General features: G+C 37.5%; 2 protein-coding genes across 3 annotated transcripts; both read right to left on the bottom strand.

The window, feature by feature from the left end:
* Positions 1-1,274: 1,274 nt before the first annotated feature.
* LOC104587607 (putative nucleolar protein 5-2) lies at positions 1,275-6,783 on the bottom strand. Its single transcript, XM_010245286.3, has 9 exons — positions 6,641-6,783; positions 5,995-6,089; positions 5,857-5,898; positions 4,486-4,665; positions 4,226-4,390; positions 3,112-3,312; positions 2,259-2,756; positions 2,030-2,164; positions 1,275-1,949 (listed from the first exon to the last, which is right to left on the bottom strand). Exons 2-9 carry the CDS (start codon positions 6,070-6,072, stop codon positions 1,515-1,517), a joined length of 1,734 nt encoding a protein of 577 aa, XP_010243588.1. The 5' UTR covers positions 6,073-6,089; positions 6,641-6,783; the 3' UTR covers positions 1,275-1,514.
* A 9,497-nt stretch (positions 6,784-16,280) lies between these two features.
* Positions 16,281-19,794, bottom strand: LOC104587608 (uncharacterized). Of its 2 annotated transcripts, XM_010245288.3 has the most exons (5): positions 19,767-19,794; positions 19,474-19,589; positions 19,175-19,363; positions 18,009-18,254; positions 16,281-16,774 (listed from the first exon to the last, which is right to left on the bottom strand). In XM_010245288.3, exons 1-5 carry the CDS (start codon positions 19,777-19,779, stop codon positions 16,496-16,498), a joined length of 843 nt encoding a protein of 280 aa, XP_010243590.1. In that variant the 5' UTR covers positions 19,780-19,794; the 3' UTR covers positions 16,281-16,495. The 2 variants fall into 2 exon arrangements, with proteins under 2 accessions (XP_010243590.1, XP_019051585.1); XM_019196040.2 differs by lacking the exon at positions 19,175-19,363 and having other exon boundaries at positions 19,767-19,784.
* Between the last annotated feature and the right edge of the window lie 1,039 nt (positions 19,795-20,833).

Genomic DNA, 20,833 nt, shown 5'->3' with positions numbered 1-20,833 from the left:
ATTTGACAAGAAATGTAGCACTTCTTGTGAGAATGGCGTTTGTGTTGGGTGATTTTTTCTTTTTTTTTTTCTTTTGGGTAGAACAAACCCACCAATTTGTAAGTGATAATGGATTTTTCTTTGGCTCTTTAGTGGACTGATCTAATCTCATAGGGTTTAGAGGAAAACCAAACCAATTGTGGCATGAACCTGTTTTTGAAAGTAGGCTTTCCTATCAAAGTAAGGCCATCGGGTAAAAGACGGCAACCTGGTTTTGCTTCTCACTCCCCTGGAGATATGGTAACATATCAAAATATGTTACCATCTAACAGTTACTAGTAGTATAGTAAATCAAAATTGGTTTTCTATCAAGTTTCTGGTTTTGCTTCTCACTCCCCTGGAGATTATTGGGCACCTTTGTTAATCTGGGTGACGAATCCAGTGTGCGTTCAGTTGGTAATGGAAGAGTACGCATTCTTTGGTAGGAATATAGGCAGTTAGAATGGGAAACCGACATTAATAGATTGACACCCAAAAAGGAAAGATTAGACTTTAAGTGCAATGCTAGCATTGTTTTAGCATTTAGCACTGTACTCATAACTCGTTAACAACCTGGTTTTGACTGCTAATGTTGCTTTGTTATTGATCCACTTGTACACATAACTCGTTAACAAGTTTTTTTATCAGCTTGCCCCGCTCATCAAAGGTACAATTATGATAGTCAAGGTTTAAGCAAGGTGTACAGAAAGGTAATTTTAAGAAATATATCGGGATAGAAAAATCAAAATGCGCATAAATATGATAGGAAATTCAAATAAAAATAACACTTACAAGTTTTATATGATTGTAAATAAGTCATTTAAATGTAAAAAAAAAAAACCATAATTTAATGTTTATATAAAATGTGACATCTCAAAATATAATTAGTAATTGTTGAAAATGATGAAATAACTAAAATGTGAAAAAAAGCAAAAAAAAAAACTAACATATAAATGTATATACATCAATTTTCAAATAACCAATATAATTTATCTTAATTTTTATTAGTACATAAATTTTAATATTTATTAATAAGCACGATAAAATTTACTTAAAACTAGAAATGCATATAATTATTATAACAATCAAATTGAAGTCGCATAGTGGTGAAATTATGGGTGTTAAAATCTTGTGACAAAGGTTGAAGTCTTTCTATTGTTAATATTTGTAGATTTTATACTAACAAAACGAAATTAATGAAAGAGAGGATCATTAATTAATAGAATTAATTAGAGAATTGAAATTAGGCGCTAAAATTCAAATTTGAATTTAAATTTACCTTAAATATAGGAGTAATTCCTAAATCGATTTCTCGCAATTGCATATACATATGCAACAGCAAGATGTTGAAGTACATTGAGAATAATATAAAGATCCACACCTAAAAGAAAGATTTTGATAAAAAACAAATTTACAAAATAGAGGGAAAACTGGTACCTAAAATAGTCAAAATCGTTGGTGTGCCCATGACGCAGGCCTCATGCTTGTGTCAAGGATCAGTCTTCGCTCTTCTTCTTCTTCTTTTTCTCTTTCTTCTTACTTTGCATCTCAGTTTCTTCCTCATCATTTTCTGCATGCTTTCTCTTCTTTTTCTTCTTTTCTTCCACCTGCGGTTCAACAGCTTCGTCCTCATTTTGAGCTTCAGCAGTTCCAGCTTCAGCCTTCTTTTTCTTCTTCTTCTTTTTAGTCTCTGTCTCTTCCCCTTCAGGTTCCACACTAATCTCATTGTTACCTTTTAGATCAGCATCCTCAACATCAGCCTTCTTTTTCTTCTTCTTCTCCTTCTTCTCCTTCTTCTCCTTCTTCTCCTTCTTCTCCTTCTCTTCATCACCTTTAACAGGAGCCTCCTCAACTGCTTCCTCTTTCTCCAGCTTCTCAGCCACCGGTTCAGCAGTTCGTCCAAGTACCGAATCGGCTGCGGTGTTATAAGTCTACATATAAATGCAAGTCAATGATCAGATTACTCGATATACCATGAAAACAAAGCAGGAAGTTCTAAAAATTGCCACACCTTAGCAGGAGTTATCAATGCCCCTGCACCTTTCTTCCGATCTTTGTCATAGAATTCTATCTTAGGTTTGCCTTTAGTTGACCCGGCCGAGCGGCCCAGTTCTCTGCCCTCGAGATTCCTCAACCGAGCTTCAAGCTAAATTAAAAGAAAAAAGGCTAACATGAAAAAAGGAGCTTCCAGGTGGGTGAGAAGGGGTAAAGCATAATATAAATATGTACATCCATATTACCTTGGCTCGGTTCTCCAGCCCCATTGTGTTATCTTGGCCATCTCCAAGAGCATCATATCGAATAGCTAATGCAGTCTTAGCAGCAAGTGATCTAGAAATTTTTCCTTTAAGCTTTGGGGCTGCCTGACCAATTAAAGATGCATGGAAGATAAGCCCATATTTTGGAGTAGCATGCTTTGTCTTCAAAGCTCTAAAGAGGGCCTTTTCTGCACCAAGAATTTGGACAGTGCTTCCAGGCTGCTTTGCAAGATTCAACAAGCTGCCACCATGTGCAATAAGGCGAGCACCAACAAGTTCTCCAACAAGAGCAGTCAAATTTGGGGCAATTGTATTCATTCTGCTTTTTAAGTAATCATACAGTTGAGCTCTATACTCTGAGAGAGACAACACCTGATCACATAGGTCTTTGATATTCATCAAATCCAAGTCACTAACTTCTGTTCCCATTGAAATCACTGCTGCCTCTTTAAGTTCTGTCTCAACCTCTTCTGGCAGTATCTGCCCATACCAAATAAAATAACATGTGAAGAACATTTGTAGGTACCATATTTTTTAAATAGAATCTTCTCTTTATAGAAAGAAGACATTCTAAAATCTAAACATGCAATATTACATATTTTTACTCCTAAACAGGTCACAACTGTTGCCAATTTAAAACTAAAAGTATAACAAGGACAATGCAAGGAGATGGATTTTTAATTAGGAGTTCACCTAGTGAGGCCCACCAAATAGTGAGGTCCCACTGAAGATTCACCCATGTAAATGTTTTACCTGTATGACATGAAGGTATTAATCTTTATGTATTTTTTCTATCATTATGAAGAGTAAGAGTAACCAGAGGCCAGAGCTCTACCTCAGAGAAATCAAGCTTTGCAGCATTTGAACGACTGCCCATCAATTTCACTGCTTTGGCATAATGGATGTTGTCTTGTACAATCTTTGCAAGCTCTGGGAAATGCCAGCCATACCATTCCCGGACTCGCATTGCATACGTATTTAGCTCCTTGTCAAGATCATCCAGCAAACCAATGGCCTGAATAATCATAGTATCCACCTGGAGAGTACAAGAGAACTCAATATTACTATTTTATTGCCAACCCACTGATCAGTTACAAAGCAACAGAAATAACTACAAAAGTACAAATTTAAAAAAGAAAACTGAAATTATAAAACAAGCTCCTGTTTCTATTAATAAGATATAAAGCATTTTAACTTTCCCATTGTTCCACATTGCAAGTTCTTGGATATCAAAAGTTTAGTATAAGCATATATGAAGGTATTAGGAAAACTAAGGTTAACTGCATGTGATGTTATTGGAGCTACAACTTTCTCATTGAAGTAAACAACATGCAAACACTTCTAACTAAATTTTTGAGTCCTTGCAAGTGGACAGAAATGTAACAGCATACATAGGATAAAGTTGTTGACAATTAATTTATAAAGGCATGAAAGGAAATCATCTCTCCTCAATCCTAAGGGGGTGTATGCATCGAAAAAGATGAATTGGCCCAACCAGAGCATCTTCTAGTAGAAAACACCCTAGTCAAATGATGAGAAAATGATGCAATTCTAAATCAGTTACCTCTAAGAGCAACATATAAGACAAGTAGAAATTATCTTTTCTGTCAGAGACAATCATGAATTTTATTATTTTTTGAATGATATAAAAAGACAATTCATGATTGTGCCAAGTACCCCCCCCCCTTGTGTAGGCTAGCCCTTGCTATTTTGTACCTACCCCTTGTTGTACGAACTACTTTTTACAACCAGAGGGGTCCATTCCCCAAAACAATGGGGACTCATCCAACAATGGACTGCTATCCCGAATGCAGAAGTGAAAATGTACAGAGTATTTAAGCCATATGATGAGACATTCTTAATTATTTAATCAGAAGCATGCTTTTTCATAGTTGAACATGAAAGCATTAAAAAGAAGGGAAAAGATGATACACTTGATATTAAATTACCTTATCGGGGCTAAATTTTAGCTTGTATCTAGATAAACTGTGTGATAAACCCAAGCTCATTGGAGCCAAATCTTGAACTGCTAACCCAGATATTAATTCAGTCAACTGACTTCTCACACCCCTCATCAGCTCCATTACAGTATTATTGTGTACACATTCTATTTTCTGCAAGAAGATCATTGCTCTCAATTGATATTGGATGATGATGTTGAAAACATATTTGAAATCAAAGAGTTAATATCATTCAGAATTTAGCATACCAATTTTTCTTTTATTGCATTCCCAAATTTTGAGTCTGCCACTGCTAAAGTTTCTCCATCACAATGTGCACGCAAGAACTTGCGAAGAGCCTTGCTAGGCTTGCTATCAATCAGCAATGTTGCTGCTGATAAAGCTTCAGATGTGTTCTCAAATTTGGAGAAAGCTTTCAGCTTCACCATCTGGTGTTGAAGTGAAACCACATATGTAATTAGATGGTTGGAATGAAATACGAGCAGATAGTAGCAAGTGGAATGGTTGGAATGAAATACAAGCAGATAGTAGCAAGTGGAACCCAATATCAGCATTAGCAATGTGCATACAGTCCAAAGCAAAACATACTTAAATTATAAGCAGTTAAAGAGGGAGGAACATTCCATCAGGTTTCCGGTATTTCATTCTGTAAACATCTAAGAATCTTTGGGCATTAAAAAGTGAGTGGGGGCTTCAAATCTTCAACATGTAAGGAGCAACATAATCAAGAAACACGAGAGAATAGGATTTACAGTTTTAGAAATGCACCCCCCGGTCCCCCTTATGACAAATACTTCTACTGTTTGAGGTAATTCATTTATAAAAAGAAACCTTAAGCACCCTACCTGAGGAAAATATTTGTATGCCCATTTAACCAGATAATAACAGTAACGCCCAACCCTAGGGCACCTTACTAGGGAAAGCACAAAGGGATTTATTGATCCAAAAAAGCACCAAGGGATAGAAGGTGCAACTGGTTAGAAGAAATGTGCAGACATTATGTTTCCTTATCACATTATAAAATATAAAAAGAAACTTTGATATTTAATATAAGTTGAACTCTAAGCACCCTAATAGGCTAACAATTCATCCCTAAAATGTTTTTTCAATTATCAAAAAAAAAAAATCCATCCCTAAAATGTTGATGAATACAAATGATTCCCTTTCATGCTTTAAAAGATTATGGATGGAGCAGAACAGAAGAGATGATGAACCAAGTAAGATAATTTTCTATTTAAGCAATGTCTTTGTATAGTAAAGAGAAATTTTCATTAAAATGAAAGAGAGAGGGAGAATGCAAACGATGGTGGTAATAAAGGGCAGATGATAAAAGCAAGAAAAGCTTAACCTTTTCATTGATCAGGTTACAATTTCTCTGTTATCTGCCTGAGAAGTGCTCTTAGCATTTCACTTTTGGGTTAATGTCTGGACTTTTCTAACATTGGTGCATTCCTGCCAAATATACCCCCCCCACACACACACACACACAAAACCTATGATAGAGAATGACTATTCATTGATGACAATTGAACCATAAACAGTTAATCACAACAGAGGAAAGAAGAGGAATTCTCAGTTGCTACATATAAGACTAGCATTGCAAAAACAGAATAGTTTACCTTTCTAGCGGATTCTGATGTCGAGAACTCCTTCCACAAGTCCTGCAACCCAGGCACAGCGTAGTTAGGAATCCATGGACCTTAACATTCAAAAATGAACAAGCATATACAACTTAGGATCAGAGAAATGTTTACAACCTCGACTTTAGAGAGTTTCCCTTCATCTAATACTTTAAATAGGGCAAAGCCCGCCGGAGTTTCGAACAAGACAAGCATTTTTTAGCCTCGATCACCTACACACAAAATCAACAGAACCACCTTATATTAATTCAAAGAGAACGGAGCTACCATATTTACTAACTTGAACCGTTTTCTGTAAAGAATCTACTCTTATTTCAGCATTTCAATAGCTCGTATTAACAGTTGAAGAAATAAAAATAAAACAAGCATATGCGAAAGCAAAGTTAACACTTCAGAGATTTGGCGAGCATAACAAATGACAAGAACCCACAAGATGGAAACTTGGGGTTGGAGGCTTCAGCTATAGGAATCAAGGGTTTTAACGTTAGAGATGTAGTAATCAATGGATTTGAGAGTTCCTAGACATGGGGATTTAAGTTATAACAATTATGAGGTCCATCAATCTGAACTCTGAAGTCTTGAACCACTCAATTTGAGAAAAGAAGGAAAAAAACGAATGCGGTGGACGGAAGATAATCTGCGGGGACCTAGTACAGTGTAGTTCCAAAGGAGACCCGAGCTTAGAGAATGAGCCAAAGGTCTGGAGATGGATAGATATTGCGAATATGTAATATCAAGTAACAAAGAAACCCTAAACACTCACCTATTCTCTTGGTGCTTTCACAGATGAACCAGAGAAGACAGCAAGCGAAAGAATGGGATTGTTGTATGTTAGGGTTTAAAGCACGGGCTTCGTGGTTTGTAGGCTAGGGTTTTAGAACGATTCACGGCAGGTGGAAAAATTATAAACAATAGAAAAGGTGTTTTTTGTAAATTACAAGTTGCTCTACCTGTAGTTTGGGTAAAACATACAAATGCAAAAAAAATGAAAATTACAATAAATACAACATGAAATTAATATCAACTAAAACTATAAAAAATGCAAATTAAAAAAACAAAGCATTAATTGATCAAAAAAACAAAATATTAAATAAAACCTTAATGTTCAATTTTAAAAAGGGCAAATCTCTTAAAGTAACCCATGTGGTTTAGTAAACTAACTAATTCTATCCTTAAGTTTTCTAACAATTGTCTATTTGTTACATTCCATTCACATGTGACATTACGTGACTAATATATATTTTTTAAAAATTCCTAAATTACCCCTTTAAGGTACTTGGATTCCCAAAATATCCCAAGAAGACCTACTCTCTCTGGCATATTTTTTTCGAACTGCAATTGGAGATGGATGGGATAAGGATTGAATCTGGTTTTTCGATAAGGGACATTGTCGAACCAAAGTTTGTTTGCGAGAAATGTCCAATTCATTTGTTGTAAGCCACGGCCGTAGGCCCCTGGAATTCTGATAGCAATCCCACTAGGCCTCTTCTTAGCGGCCTCAAGTAGTCTTGCTCTGAATAATGGTGACATTGGAGAGGGACGAAGGTTGTGCCGTTGTGGTACCACAGCCTTGAGGGGTAAATTGACGATATTGTTATGTTTACCATTGGACTCCCTTAAGTTGTTTTTGGTCTGAAGGAAAAAGTAGGGAAAGGCAAGGAAACCTAGACAAGGTTTGTAAAGGTTTCCCTACTTTTTCCTTCAAATCAAACATAGCCTTTAGTGTTGTTCACGGGTCGGGTTGGGTCGGTTTAATAGATTTTTTCAACCGACCCAACTTGGTCGGGTTACTTAAAGAGCAAACCGAAATCGACCTGCCATTAAGCACATGAAGGGTCGATTTGGGTTGGTTTGGCATTGTTTGTGAACAACCATATATTTGGTGTAAAATCTCCTACTCAATAAAAGGAAAATAATCCTAATGACAAAAGTAATTCCTATTTAACTAATGTTTTATTGTTCTTTAATGTTAAAAATAAGTAACAAACTAGGATAAGGATTACCTAGTTAGGGAAAGACTAGGAAATCAAAAACTAATTAACTCGGTTTGGTTTCTGAACCGAATTATCGGTTTATCCCTCTCCACAACCAAAAACCGACCAATGGTGAAGAAAAACTAACCAAATCAGGTTGGATCGGACCGACTTGGTCGGTTTGGCATTGTTTGTGGACAACCCTAATAGCCTTAATCAAAATTTGAGAAAGTGGAGGTAAAAAGCAGGTGTACCATCTCCAATGAAATTCGAAACCAAAATGTTGGTGATTCATACAGTTCTGATTCTTTCTAGATCGAGTCTTGCATTGCACCTCAACTGTAATAAACTTGGCAAAATTGGGCAACAGGAGGTTGAGCAGGAGGTTGAGCTTCTCATTCCAAGAGGGGCAACTCCCACCCCATGTGTCCATCCTGGTGGAGCACAAGTTATGGGAGTCTGTCCAGACGACAATGAAGGCGTTCTTCTTGATACAACGGTGATGGAGGCATAAGTCGTGGGCGGAGATCATGTTGATCTTTAATTAATTTTGAACTCCATTTTTGGGGAGGTTGAGTCTTCTTCTTATTCAATTGAGAAACTTAGGGTTTTGAATGTAGTTATAGTTGTGATGTAGTGATGTTGTGATGTGTTGGGAGTAGAGAATTAATAGATATATTAATAGTGTTGGAGAAGACAACACATGAAGAAAAGATAGAGAAATAAAGGTGTTGCTTCTGTGTTTTATTGAGCGGGTAAGCTTTGGTTGGAAATGGTGAGAAAGAAGTTGGAATCAGCTTCGACAAAAGGGAGAGGAATCATCGAATATGCTTGCCACGTAGCTGGTAAGCCTTACAGTCATCTTCTTCGAGATCGACTTCTATCAGGGCAAATCTGTGCCCACACCATTATAACAACAATTTTCAACCTCGCATTAGTCATGTCTCCACATGAAATTAAGCACACAAGTACGGAGATATTCTCAATGCAAGACAATAAAGGCTGCTTGAATGGGCTTTGCCCTGATTGAAGCCGAACTCATCTTCTTCACCCTTCTAATGGGAGTTCTGCTTCAGTTCAAGCACACTGCAACCAGGCAACGTTCGCGCATTCAGAGGATGCACCACGTGTCCTCTGAAGCGTGTGAGAAGCCTTCAGCCCCATTAGTTACCACTACTGTTAGTCTGGGTTAAACAAAATGCGAGTTTTGCTCCTCTCCTCTCCTCTCTGTGACAAACCTCATGTTCTCTCTCCCCCCATCTGCTCGGTGGCAACTGCACAACCATCACCACCTGGACTGAAGCCTAACTCAAACGCGAGTTTTGCTCCTCTCCTCTCCTCTTGCAGACGAACCTCATGCTCTCTCTCCCCATCTGCCCAGCAGCGACTGCATAACCATCACCACCGGCGACAAACAATCATCACCGATAGTAGGATCAACCTCAGGTATTGTATTTTTTGCATCTCTTCTTCTTCCATGAAAACTAACCCTAATGGTTTTGGATGGAAGTCATCCACCCGGCAGCGACTGTACAACCATCACTGCTAACGACAAACAACCATCACCGGTGGCAGAATCAACCTCAGGTATTGTCTTCTTTGCATCTCTTCTTCTTCCATGAAAACTAGGGTTTAATCCACTTACCTTATTTTTTCTAGTTTATAATTTAACATCAATAAGTTTTAAAATTCTTTGTATGATCTCTTCTTCTTCCTTGAAAAGAGGGGTTTATTCCAATTACCTTAGTTTTTCTAGTTTTGTAATTTAACATCAGTAATTTTTAAGATTCGTGTAGGATTTTAACATCAACAATTTACATAATTTTAACATCATCAACCTTAGTTCAGAAGGCATCGAATCATCTTATATGTTGCAAAAAAGATTTTGTGATTTTGGAACTTGAGTTCTGTTTTGCTAATCGTGCTACTTCCCAAAGTTCAGTTCTCGACGGAGTTTCAATTCATCTAGGCTCACTAGAAGTATTATTTGGATAATACTAAAGTTTGAGGATTTCAGTAGAATTGTTGACTATCATATTTTCCTTTTATTGCTCCAAAGGTTCAGAACGGTTTGATTATGTAATGATCTGCGAGCATTAATAATCTACCTAGGATAACCGAGACATCTTAATTCCTTCGAGAAAAAAGAATCAAGAGATGAGTTATAGTCAGCTGACGACTCCAAGTTTGTTTCATCGCTTGTGTTAGTTCTTCAGATTTTGAGATTAGGACCTTTTGCTTCTTCAGAATCTCATAGAAATGGAGAACTAATTCTGCACTCTACTCTATCTCGCTCTATGGTTTTCATGAAAAATTTGTACTTTATTAGTCCAACGATTTTGTACTCAAATGAGATTGTTGGAGTCGGAAATGTCACTCTGCCGTCGAGGTTTCACCGTCGGCTCGATAATCTACTTCAATTTGAACCGGGCGAGGCGTAGATCTGTGGATCGGAGATTTTCGATTTGATTAAAGTTCAGATAGCTAATCATCCTCGTTATCCTAACTTAGTGTCTGCTTACATAGAATGTCGAAAAGTAATCAGTCCTCTCATGAACTTGTTTGATCTCCATTTGAATTTCCCGACGAGATTTTAAGTACTTGTCCTATTTTGACAGGTCAGAGTGCCACCAAAATTGGCTTTGCTTCTTGAAGAAATCGGTCGCGAAAGTTATCCGAGTGGTGGCTGTAGTATTGAGATCAGAATAGATCCCAAACTCGACGAGTTCATGGTAACCGTGGCGGAAGAAAAACTCGCGTTTGAGTTTCGGTCGCCACCAAAATTGGCTTCACTTTTTGTGCAGTCGTCATCGGGTGGATGGGGAGAGAGAGAGTGAGGTTCGTATAAGATAGGAGAGGAGAGGAAAGGAGAAAAACTCGCATTTGAGTTTGGCTTCAATCCAGGTGGTGATGGTTGTGCAGTCGCCATCGAGCAGATGGGGAGAAAGAGCGTGAGGTTTATCACAGGAGAGGAGAGGAGAGGAGAAAAACTCACACTTGAGTTCGACTCCAGTCCAAGCAGTGATGGTTGTGCAGTTGCCGCCGGGCGGATGGGGAGAGAGAGCGTGAGGTTCGTCACAGGAGAGAAGAGGAGAGGAGCAAAACTCGCATTTTGCTTAACCTAGGCTAACGATAGTGGTAACTAACGGAGCTGAAGGCTTTTCGCACGCTTCAGCCCCTCACACGATTTGGAGGACACGTGGCGCATCCTCCGAATGCGCGAACATTGCCTGGACGCAACATGCCTGGACTAAAGTCGAACTCTCTAATGGAGAGTTTGCATCTTCGCCCCATACAACGTGCGATTGCCACATGTCCAGTCGCGCACGGTGGGGCTAATGGGATGAGCCCACGGCCATCTTGTTAGCCCCAAAACAAGCCCAAACTTCCTTTCTCCCATAAAATGTTTTAAAAAATGACCTAGAAACATAACCATTTTGGCCACCAGTTTCCGGGTTGACGGTCTGACCATCCGATTTGAACGGATGGCCCATTCTAGAAAATAAATTAAAAATAAAAAATGATAAAAAATCGTTGAACGGGCCGACAATTCGATTGCCTAGGTCAGCGGGTTGTTGACTTTTTCAACGGTTTTTTGGCCAAATATCGGGTTTGGGGTAGAACGGAACCCATTGCCTGTATGGTTCCTGGGCCAAACGGTCCGACCATCCGGGTCAACGACTGTTCAAAAACCTTGCTCCCATATTCCCGCCCCTCAACCTCCAATCGTGCCTAACCCCCGTTCTACTCTCCTCTACTCGGACAGTCGGATCATTTGGCCCGAGAATCGTCTAGGCAATCAGTTCCGTTGACCCGGGCGATCGAACCATTGACTCGTTCAACGTTTTTGACCATTTTTTATTTTTTAATTTATTTGTTAGAACGGCCCATCCGTTCGAACCGGATGATCGGACCATCAATCCGAAAAATGGTGGCCAAAATGATTTCGTTTCCGAGTCATTTTTTAAAACGTTGATTTGAGGTTGAGGGGGCGGGAATATGGGAGAAAAGAGGTTTGCGCTCATTTTGGGGCTAACAGCTCGTTCGTCCCATTAGCCCCGCACACAGGAACGTCCGTCCCATAATAGTTCTTCAAAATTTTTCATAAATTGAGTTTTATTTTGAAAATTTGAGGAATAGTGGATGGTAAATTCAATATCTCGCTTTTTTTTTATTAGCGCATAACGATGATGTTAATTATCAAAAAAATTGGGGTTACTGTAAAGTTAGTCAAATTCCTAGACTTTAAGGGTATTTTAAGAAAATTACCCTTTAGAAAATTGTTGAAAAAAGAACAGTTTGAGAATTTAAAAATGTTTAAATAATTAAATGAAAACCCTTGTCAAATTTAACTGAACGGAATGCTAATAAAAGAGAGTCTTTATCGAGATATAAAAGTTCAAAATCTTTGTGGTGTCTTAGATGAAGGTTCAGGGTTGTAATTGATAGTATCCCCAAAGTATATGATAATAATCTGTAATTTACTCTTTTTATGGTCATCATATTAAGAAATGTATTATCACCCTTTTACTTTTAGAATTGATTCCTCCACCCATAATATAAAACCTTGATTTCAAATAATACCCTGAAGGCCTCAATCGTCCATAGGATACACAAGACGAATATGGATGAAAATGGGATCAATTTGTACAGTGTCAAATCAGTTTTAGTTCATTTTGTTAATAAAATATGATATTTTAATAATTCTTCTGTTAAATTTATAATTTATTAATACCGTTCAGTACTTAAATTTGACCCAATTTCAATATAAACCTCACCAATAATGTTTGGTTTTAATCTTCTGAATGATGAATCAATTTTGGATCAAAGAATGTTGAATTCAATTCAATCGATTTGCAGCCCAACAATGTGACGAGAGCATAATACCTCAGCATCGATATTGCATTATCTATCAAAAATGTGATTGCTAGACAATTATTGGGATACAGTGGAATGATTTTAATGAACAAATAAGGGAGTTCACGAATTTTATGAAGTCGTCTACATTAATCCTATTTCGTCAATTGGTTTTGCTTAATGATAAGGTTCTAAGTAAGTAATAAAATATTAAAATACATAAGACATGCATTTTTTATAGTGGGCCCATGAATTTATTATTAACGTAAAATTTTATTATTGGTTTAACAGCCCGTTGAACGGCTATCGTGTTCAGTTAATCCAAATTCTCACTCGCCCTTCTAGTCCATCGAACTTGTAATAAATCAATTTTTTTTATAAGTTTTGTTGATGGTCTTCTATGCATATGATCAAATCATCTTAGTCAAATTTTTCTCATTTTGAGTGTGTTTGGTTCCATTTATTGAATAAATGTTTTGTATTTGTGTGACTGTAAAACCGGGAAAAGCAATTAATGAGGGCATTTATGACATATAGGTGTCATTAGGCACCACATCAGCAAAATGCCAATAAACGCCTACCAATTTCAAGAAGCTCCAAAATGAAGCTTTCTGAAACGGGAGAGGCGCACAAAAACTAATGTTTGCTTTTGCAAACTTAGATACACACAAATGCAATTAATGAGGAATTTGCTGATGGAGCGCTTATGTGGCACCATCAATAAATATTTTCTTAATAAACGTAAATGGAACCAAGCATATACTTTATTAGAGTTGCTCCTAAAGTTTCCACGAATGACTTCATTTCTGATTCTATATATCCTTTCCTTCACTTGTTCATCTCAGAATATGTATTTTTGTCAAATTCATTTTATTGGTTATGTTTTTTAAGCGGTTGTTTGACATCGTTGTCGTTTCCTAGAGCAACGGCACCACATCGAAAAAAATGGTGCTCCAAGAAACGGTCATTTGTTTGGAACCGTTTTTCCATAAAAAAACGGTGCTCCAAGCCATGGCTTGGGAATCAGGAACCATGGCTTGGAGCAACATCAAATTTGGGGTTTCCTGGAGTTGTAGCTCGTTGTTGCCAACAGGGCAATGATGTAGCACTAGATAATAGGTACCTGTGCTGAAAACATTTCTTTGAGCAATGGTACCAAACAGAAAAAGTTGTTGCTCTAGAAAATGTCCTACCTAGCAGCAACAATTCCAAACAAAAATAAACGCACCATTTTCTCAGAAAAACGGTGCTTCCAACCACACATCAGCAACATCGATGCCAAACATATACTAAATGTCCAACACTTCATTGCCAACTAAGAGGTGGTTCAGTTGGTATTTAGTTGATTCATTCCAATTGAGACAAAGATTCAAATCCCACTACTACTAACTTTGGGGAGGGGTTGTAAGTGTGGTGAATGTCTCACCACATACCAAAAAAAAAAAAACTCTTCTATTTTTCATAAAACATAACTGGCTTTACAACCAAATCATAAAATTTTACGAAGAAGTACGGATAGACTCAATGCAGATTTTTGATTCCCACTGCACTGTTATAAACATTCAAAACATAAAAAAAAACACACCCTATACACCCATACCCACCCATGAATTGGCATCAATTCCGAACTGACACCTACCCCAAATGTACTTTAAACCTAAAAATTATGACATTGGGGTTATTGGTCATTCTCCCAAAATTTTATTTCTAATACAAGTGGTATTTGCCTATGACATAAAAATCAATATGCAACATTCCATTTTACTCATCCTACTCTAATTCTATGGATGAACATCTACCTCAATATTCCTATTATTATGAATTATTGGACCAGGGTACTAAAAAAATGTCACATAATTGGCCTTACAACTAGGGCACCCCTAATAGGAGTGGGAATTGGGCGGGTTTGGGAGCTCAACCCAACCCCTCTAACCCGCTAATTCATTAATGACCAATTTAGAAAAGATTAAATGGTTGTATTCAACTTAGACCCGCCTTAACCCAACCCATTAATTTTTTATTTCATTAAAAATGAGACATACACAAAATATAGAAAAATATAACACAAATTGTAGAAAATACAGAAAGTGTAAAAAACATAAAAGAAATGTGGAAAATAACATAGATTATAACAAATAATAATAGTTGAAAATATTGTAGAAAAATAACAAGAAAATTATATAAAACCAAAATTACAAAATAATACAATTAAAAAAATTATAGAAGATTGGACAATCTAGACCACAGAAATAATAAAAAAAGGTGTGGGACATTGGTGTGGCATATCTACTTTTATTAAAAAAAGAAAAGAAGCATAATGCATATAAGAACTACCAAATCACACCTCTACCAACTTAGCATCATTTTTCTTTTTTTTTTCTCTACTCATATATCATATATTTTATTGAGAAAAAAAAAAGAAAAACTTAAAAGATTTTTCCGAAAATCACACTAACTGAATGAAGCAAGGAAGCACGACCATCCGATTAAAGACAAAGAGCTCATCTTGATCCAACTGGAGTTTCCTTGCTACCTTTGCCGACGATCGAGTCAAACATAGAATCATCTCTATGTACCACACCTTCATCACATCAGATGGTTCAAATACGACCCACCACAACTCGGTACACCAGTACGACATGCTTCACATTCATGAAGCCGAACTCCTCTTTGATCTCACTAGGCAATGCCACGTGTGCGCTCAAGCTGCTTATTAGCCGAGAACCCCAACCTTGTGATCTCACATATGATGCAATTAGTAAAGGTATACGTGCATTTGCACGTGGTTCATACTTTCACGCATATACTGCGTTTATTTAAGTCTTATTTATCTGTTGATAATAAAGTGTGGGGGTCAGTTCTGCTCGACTATCTGAACTGAACCAAACCGATCATGTCAGTTCTAGTCTGATGATTTTATTTGGATTAATAATTGGGTCGGTTCTGGTTCTTGTTATCCCAAATCGATTATTTTATTAACTCCTATTTTTTATCATACCTCATATTTAAAATGATAAACTTGATAGATAATATTAGTTAAAAATATTTAATTTATTAACATATAAATGTTTTGTTTTAGTATTTTTTATTAAGTTTATATTATCAATTTTAAATTTTATTGTATTATTTAAATAAATACATTATAATTGGGTCTGGACCCAATGGGTAATATTTTAAAAAATGACCTGGATCCAGAACCATTATGGCCACCGGTTTTCGGGTCAACAGTTCAACCATGCAATCCGAACGGATGGTCCATTCTGACAAAATAAATTAAAAATAAAAAATAATTAAATTTTAAAAATAGTCAAAGCCATTGAACGAGTTGAACGAATTGATGATTCGACTGCCTGGATAGGTTTTTGGCCAAAGACCAGATTTAGGGTAAAACGAAACTAGTTGCCTGAACAATTCCCATGAACCGATTTTTTAGTCATTTTTTTTAAAATTTAATATATAACTGATTGATCCAGCATTCAAACCCAAAACTATACCCAAAAACCAGTGATCAAAGGGATTTCATTTGAACCTTAGTTACTATCAAAGCACACACATAATAGAGAGAGAGATTCATTTCTCTTCCTATAACAATAGTTTAATATTCTTATTGCTCAAACATACATCATATTCACATTGAATTAAAAAGCATAGATATGTTATATATAAATATCCTTTTTATAGAAGTCAAATGAAGTAAAATACACATTTCAACCTACATGCGTATACCACAATTATATACAGAAGTAAAATTACATACATACAAATAAATATAGTGCATCAAGTATGCACTAGCCCTGCCTTTGCATGTCTGGGAACGCCCAAGAGGTGCATGAGGGAACTGCATCTGAGATTTGAACGCGTAAAACCTCGTGAATGGCTCCTCGATTAAGCACCCCAAACACTTCTTCCTCTCTGGCCATTGCAAGATCTCTCAACAACACTGTGCGAGAGTGCGACTCATCACGCAACCGAAACCCATAAAACCACCTCCCAAGCTTCCACCATCTCACGCACACTTGCTGTTCTGCTATATCACATCTACAGAGGGCCTCCGTCACAGAGTCAGCCTGCTAGTCAGCATTTCAAAACAAGTAATGGTTATGAACTCCATATGTGTCAAGATCAAGCTGACAGTCATGAATCCCCCCCCCCCCCAGTTATAGACAAGAACAGGCAGAAACAACAGAATAAGCTTTAATTTCTCAATCAATACACTCATATAATAAGACGTGTATACACCATGGCTTGTGAGCTGAGTTATCTGAAATTTACTTAGTTCACTTGCATGTGAATTGACCAGTAAAATATCTCAAACAGCTTTCTAGATTGATATCATGATATTGTTAAGTTTGCAGATTCCTGTGAAACACATCTTTCATCCAACATCTTGAAAGAGATGAAGGGACTGAGCTGAGTGGCCAAGGCAGGCAAAATATGGTGGCAATAAACTACACCAACCGGATAACTTTCTTGTTTTGGGCATGCTTTTTTCTTTTAATACATGGTGTCTATTCTGAAAGAAACTATCAGAACCAGGGATATTACATGTAATTACAATTAAAATTCACTGTATTTATTTATAGTGTTTAATATTGAAAGCTAATCATCAAACACCATCTTACTTTTTTTATGATAGATAACGAAAGAAACCATTAAGAAAGAAAGATATTGAATGCCACAAATAGATATCCCTCAGAAAGAACACATCATTCTCTCTCTATAACATCTGCATGCTTATTCAATGTTAGGTCACTCCCTAGTCAAATTCATCTTGTGTTTATCACCAACCCCTCCAAATGTGGCTGCAGCCTGCAACTCTTTGAAAGAAATGCCAGAGTTAAAGGGTTTTATATTGGATGAAAGAGCCAAGAGATGTTTTCATAAGGTTGAAAAATGGAGAATAGGCCCAAGGGATGACTTCATAAGGTGGAATGCATGTTCCCTATTGTCTGTCCAACCTAAAAGCCCCAAGGTCCACACCACTGACACACTGATAAGAAAAATCAAGTTCTAAAGTCTATCCAGTGCACTACTTAGGGTACTGATCCCAGATTCTAATATCTAAAATTGCACCCAGAAGATGTATCAGAGAACAATGATGATGCTGAAATGCCAGTTAAGAGAAATTAACAATTTAACAAGTTTCCATTGTAGTCATTCATTTCTATGATCAGCTTCCCCTTCATCACACACACAGGTCACAGGTCCAAAGCTCTTACACATACTGATACATTCCCAAAATGAAGCTATCATCAGTGTCAAATGGTAAACGATAGCTGGGGTTATGCCCATTAACATTACCTCAATTTGGAGCCAAAATATGGAATAGTGCAAACCAATCAGGTTAAGAAGCACGTTCTGCTTTGTGAACAAGAACATTTGAACATCCTCAAACTCCATCTTCATCAAACAAAGGTTTGCAATGGCTTTTAGATAGTCTGCAACCTCGATTGATTTAGATGGGGAGCATAGCTCGACAAAGTTAACAATGGCAGTAGCTTTACCAGTCATCTCATTATGCCGCTTTATATAGAAGTCCCTCCATCCCTACAACAGTAAAACCCAATTTACAAATTACAATTGGCATCTATCTGCAGTCTGCAAACAGAGTTTATCTGATCAAGATAAGATAAATTAGAAGCCTAATATAACATACATCCAAAGAGCAACAAATTTAACCACAGGTTAGCAACAAATTTCATCCATTAACTTTTTTTTCCTTTTCTTTATCTTCTAATCCGACTCTGTGTCCCTGATTTGAGCTCATATGTGTGCAAATTTTGCGATCGCCCAATAAAACACTGGCATGATACCATTTGTTTTAAATTCAAAACACCAGGTAATATATTGTTTCATTCGTTGGATTGCTAACGTGCTTATGTTTTATTGAAAGGTAACAAGAAATTGGTTGTAGCACATGTGATCCGCCTTGATTCTAGCTGATTTTGGTAACATGGGCCTCGAAGGAGAAATAAGAAGCATTTCAGGAGATCGGTATGTTGTTTTCTTAACGTTTAAAGCTCGACGCCTAAATCACCTTAAAGAACTCATTTTCAAAATTTCAAGGTGTTGGGTTTTACCAATATTTATAAATGAATAAAATCTTGCCCCGTTCAAAGTGTCTAGGAGGATTCTGTCTATCTTTATGAATGAAGAAATGAAACTATGAAAATATTTCTTTTTTTATTACGTCCTCAATTCAAAATCTGTCAACTTTCAGGCATACTTCAACGGATTCTCCCCTTTCCCCTCACCCACCCATTCATTACCTAGAAATTAAAGCTCCAAAGTGCTTATGCAAATTGTTGTCGGATATCGCCAGAAAACAGACCAATAACTCAAGAAGAAAAGAGCAAAACTATGGAGAAATCAGGTATGAACTCTATTATAAGTCTTCATATAATAGAAGGGAAAAAAACAATTGTAAAGAATGCGATAAGAACAGCAATAACAATTTCAGTAACGACCTTGGTAGAAGAGGACTGATCCACCAAAACCTTTTCAGGCTGCCCGTCGGCGACTTCCAAAACAGGGGGTTGGGATGAGAAATCCAAAGAAGGCCATCTCTGTCTGGACAAAGAAAGCCATAGGCAATCCGACGCACACAATTCCCTCCAAAACCGGGAACAACTACCCAGGGCGCAGACATCAGTGACCTTCTCTTCCCACATATCACAAGAAAAGAATAAATACGAATAATAAGCGAACATGAAAACCCTGCAAATTCGCAGTATTCGAAAGAGAGAGAGAGAGAGAGAGAGAGTACTTGGAGGAATGATACGATCTCCAGGGCAATATCATCAGGGACCGAGCTCCGTGTCCACTTCCACTGCTCCAACTCCATGTTCAGATGTTCCAAGAGAATCTCTCTCTCTCTCTCCTCTGAATAACAAAAAGCGGGTCAAGTGCGGAATGGCAATCTTAAGCGAGTGCGAGTTTGAGGCCGCGTTCGCTTGAGCAATGACAAGTCATCGTGGGTGTGGGGTATAAGAGTAATTCACCTCAATATTCTTTTCACGAGAATAGACGAACAAGGATTTTGAAATTGAATGAGTTTACCTGTTGACTTCATTTGGGGGTGGTTAGTTATAGGACAGATTCCCACGCCAACTAAGCATCATGCTTTTTCCTGTGCTTTTCATCTGAGGTGGCAATCCAGCTTCGACTCCACGCCATAATAACACTTATTTAAATTTTTATTTTGAAATTTAATCTTAAGTTGCAAAGACTAAAATGACCCTACTAAGGCCCACGGTCATTGCTCTCTTCCACCCTCCCTCTTCTTTCTTTTTCATTGTCTCTCGCACTCTAAACTCTCTTCTCTTCGACTGTTTCTTCCTCAACCGCAAGTTCTCCTCCCCAGCGGCGCTCCTCTTTCTCATTCTCATTTTCTCCTCCCTCGCTCTCCCTTTATCGCTCCTCACTCTCTCCCGCTCTCCCTCTCTCAGTTTCTCGCTCTCACTTTCTCCCGTTCTCGCTCTCCCTCTTCCTTACTCTCATTTTCTCCTCCCTCGCTCCCCCCCCCAGTCTTGCTTTCCCTCTGTCACACCCTCACCCTCACCCTCTCCCGCTCTCCCTCTCTGTCTCTCTCGCTCTCACTTTCTAGGACCCATGGTCATTACTCTCTCCCGCCCTCCCTCTTCTCTCTTTCGTTGTCTCTTACACTCTCAACTCTCTTCTCTTTGACTGTTTTTTCCTAGGGTTAAGGTTTATGCAATGGGTCTGTCCGTACTTTTCCTTTTTTTATATGGGAAGGGAAATTATTTGTGATGTTATCCGTCAACTTTGAAGATAAGAATATTTGGAAATTTTTAATCTTTTACAAAATAAAAATAAATAGTTGGTTTCAACTGATCAACTGAACGAAATAGAACTAGTAATTCAACGATTTCTTCGTCCAAAGAATTCAACTAAAGAAAGAAACTGAATTTGATGAAGAATAAGAAGCCAACCTAAAAAAAAACTTCAGTTTGAGGTTTTTTCAACAAAACGAAAGCGATTAAACGAAGCGACACTGAATTCGATCTCTGCAGCAAAACTTCAGTTCGAAGCAAAAAATATGTTGGAAGCTCTTCGCCTTTTCATGCAGAATTGCAGGTTTCCAATAACGAAAGACCTTAAAACGA

This window comes from Nelumbo nucifera, chromosome 3, assembly GCF_055504915.1.
Source record: "Nelumbo nucifera cultivar China Antique chromosome 3, China Antique-T2T, whole genome shotgun sequence".
Taxonomy (NCBI): domain Eukaryota; kingdom Viridiplantae; phylum Streptophyta; class Magnoliopsida; order Proteales; family Nelumbonaceae; genus Nelumbo; species Nelumbo nucifera.
Note: the sequence above shows the minus strand (reverse complement) of the source record. Positions and strands in the feature narration are given on the sequence as shown.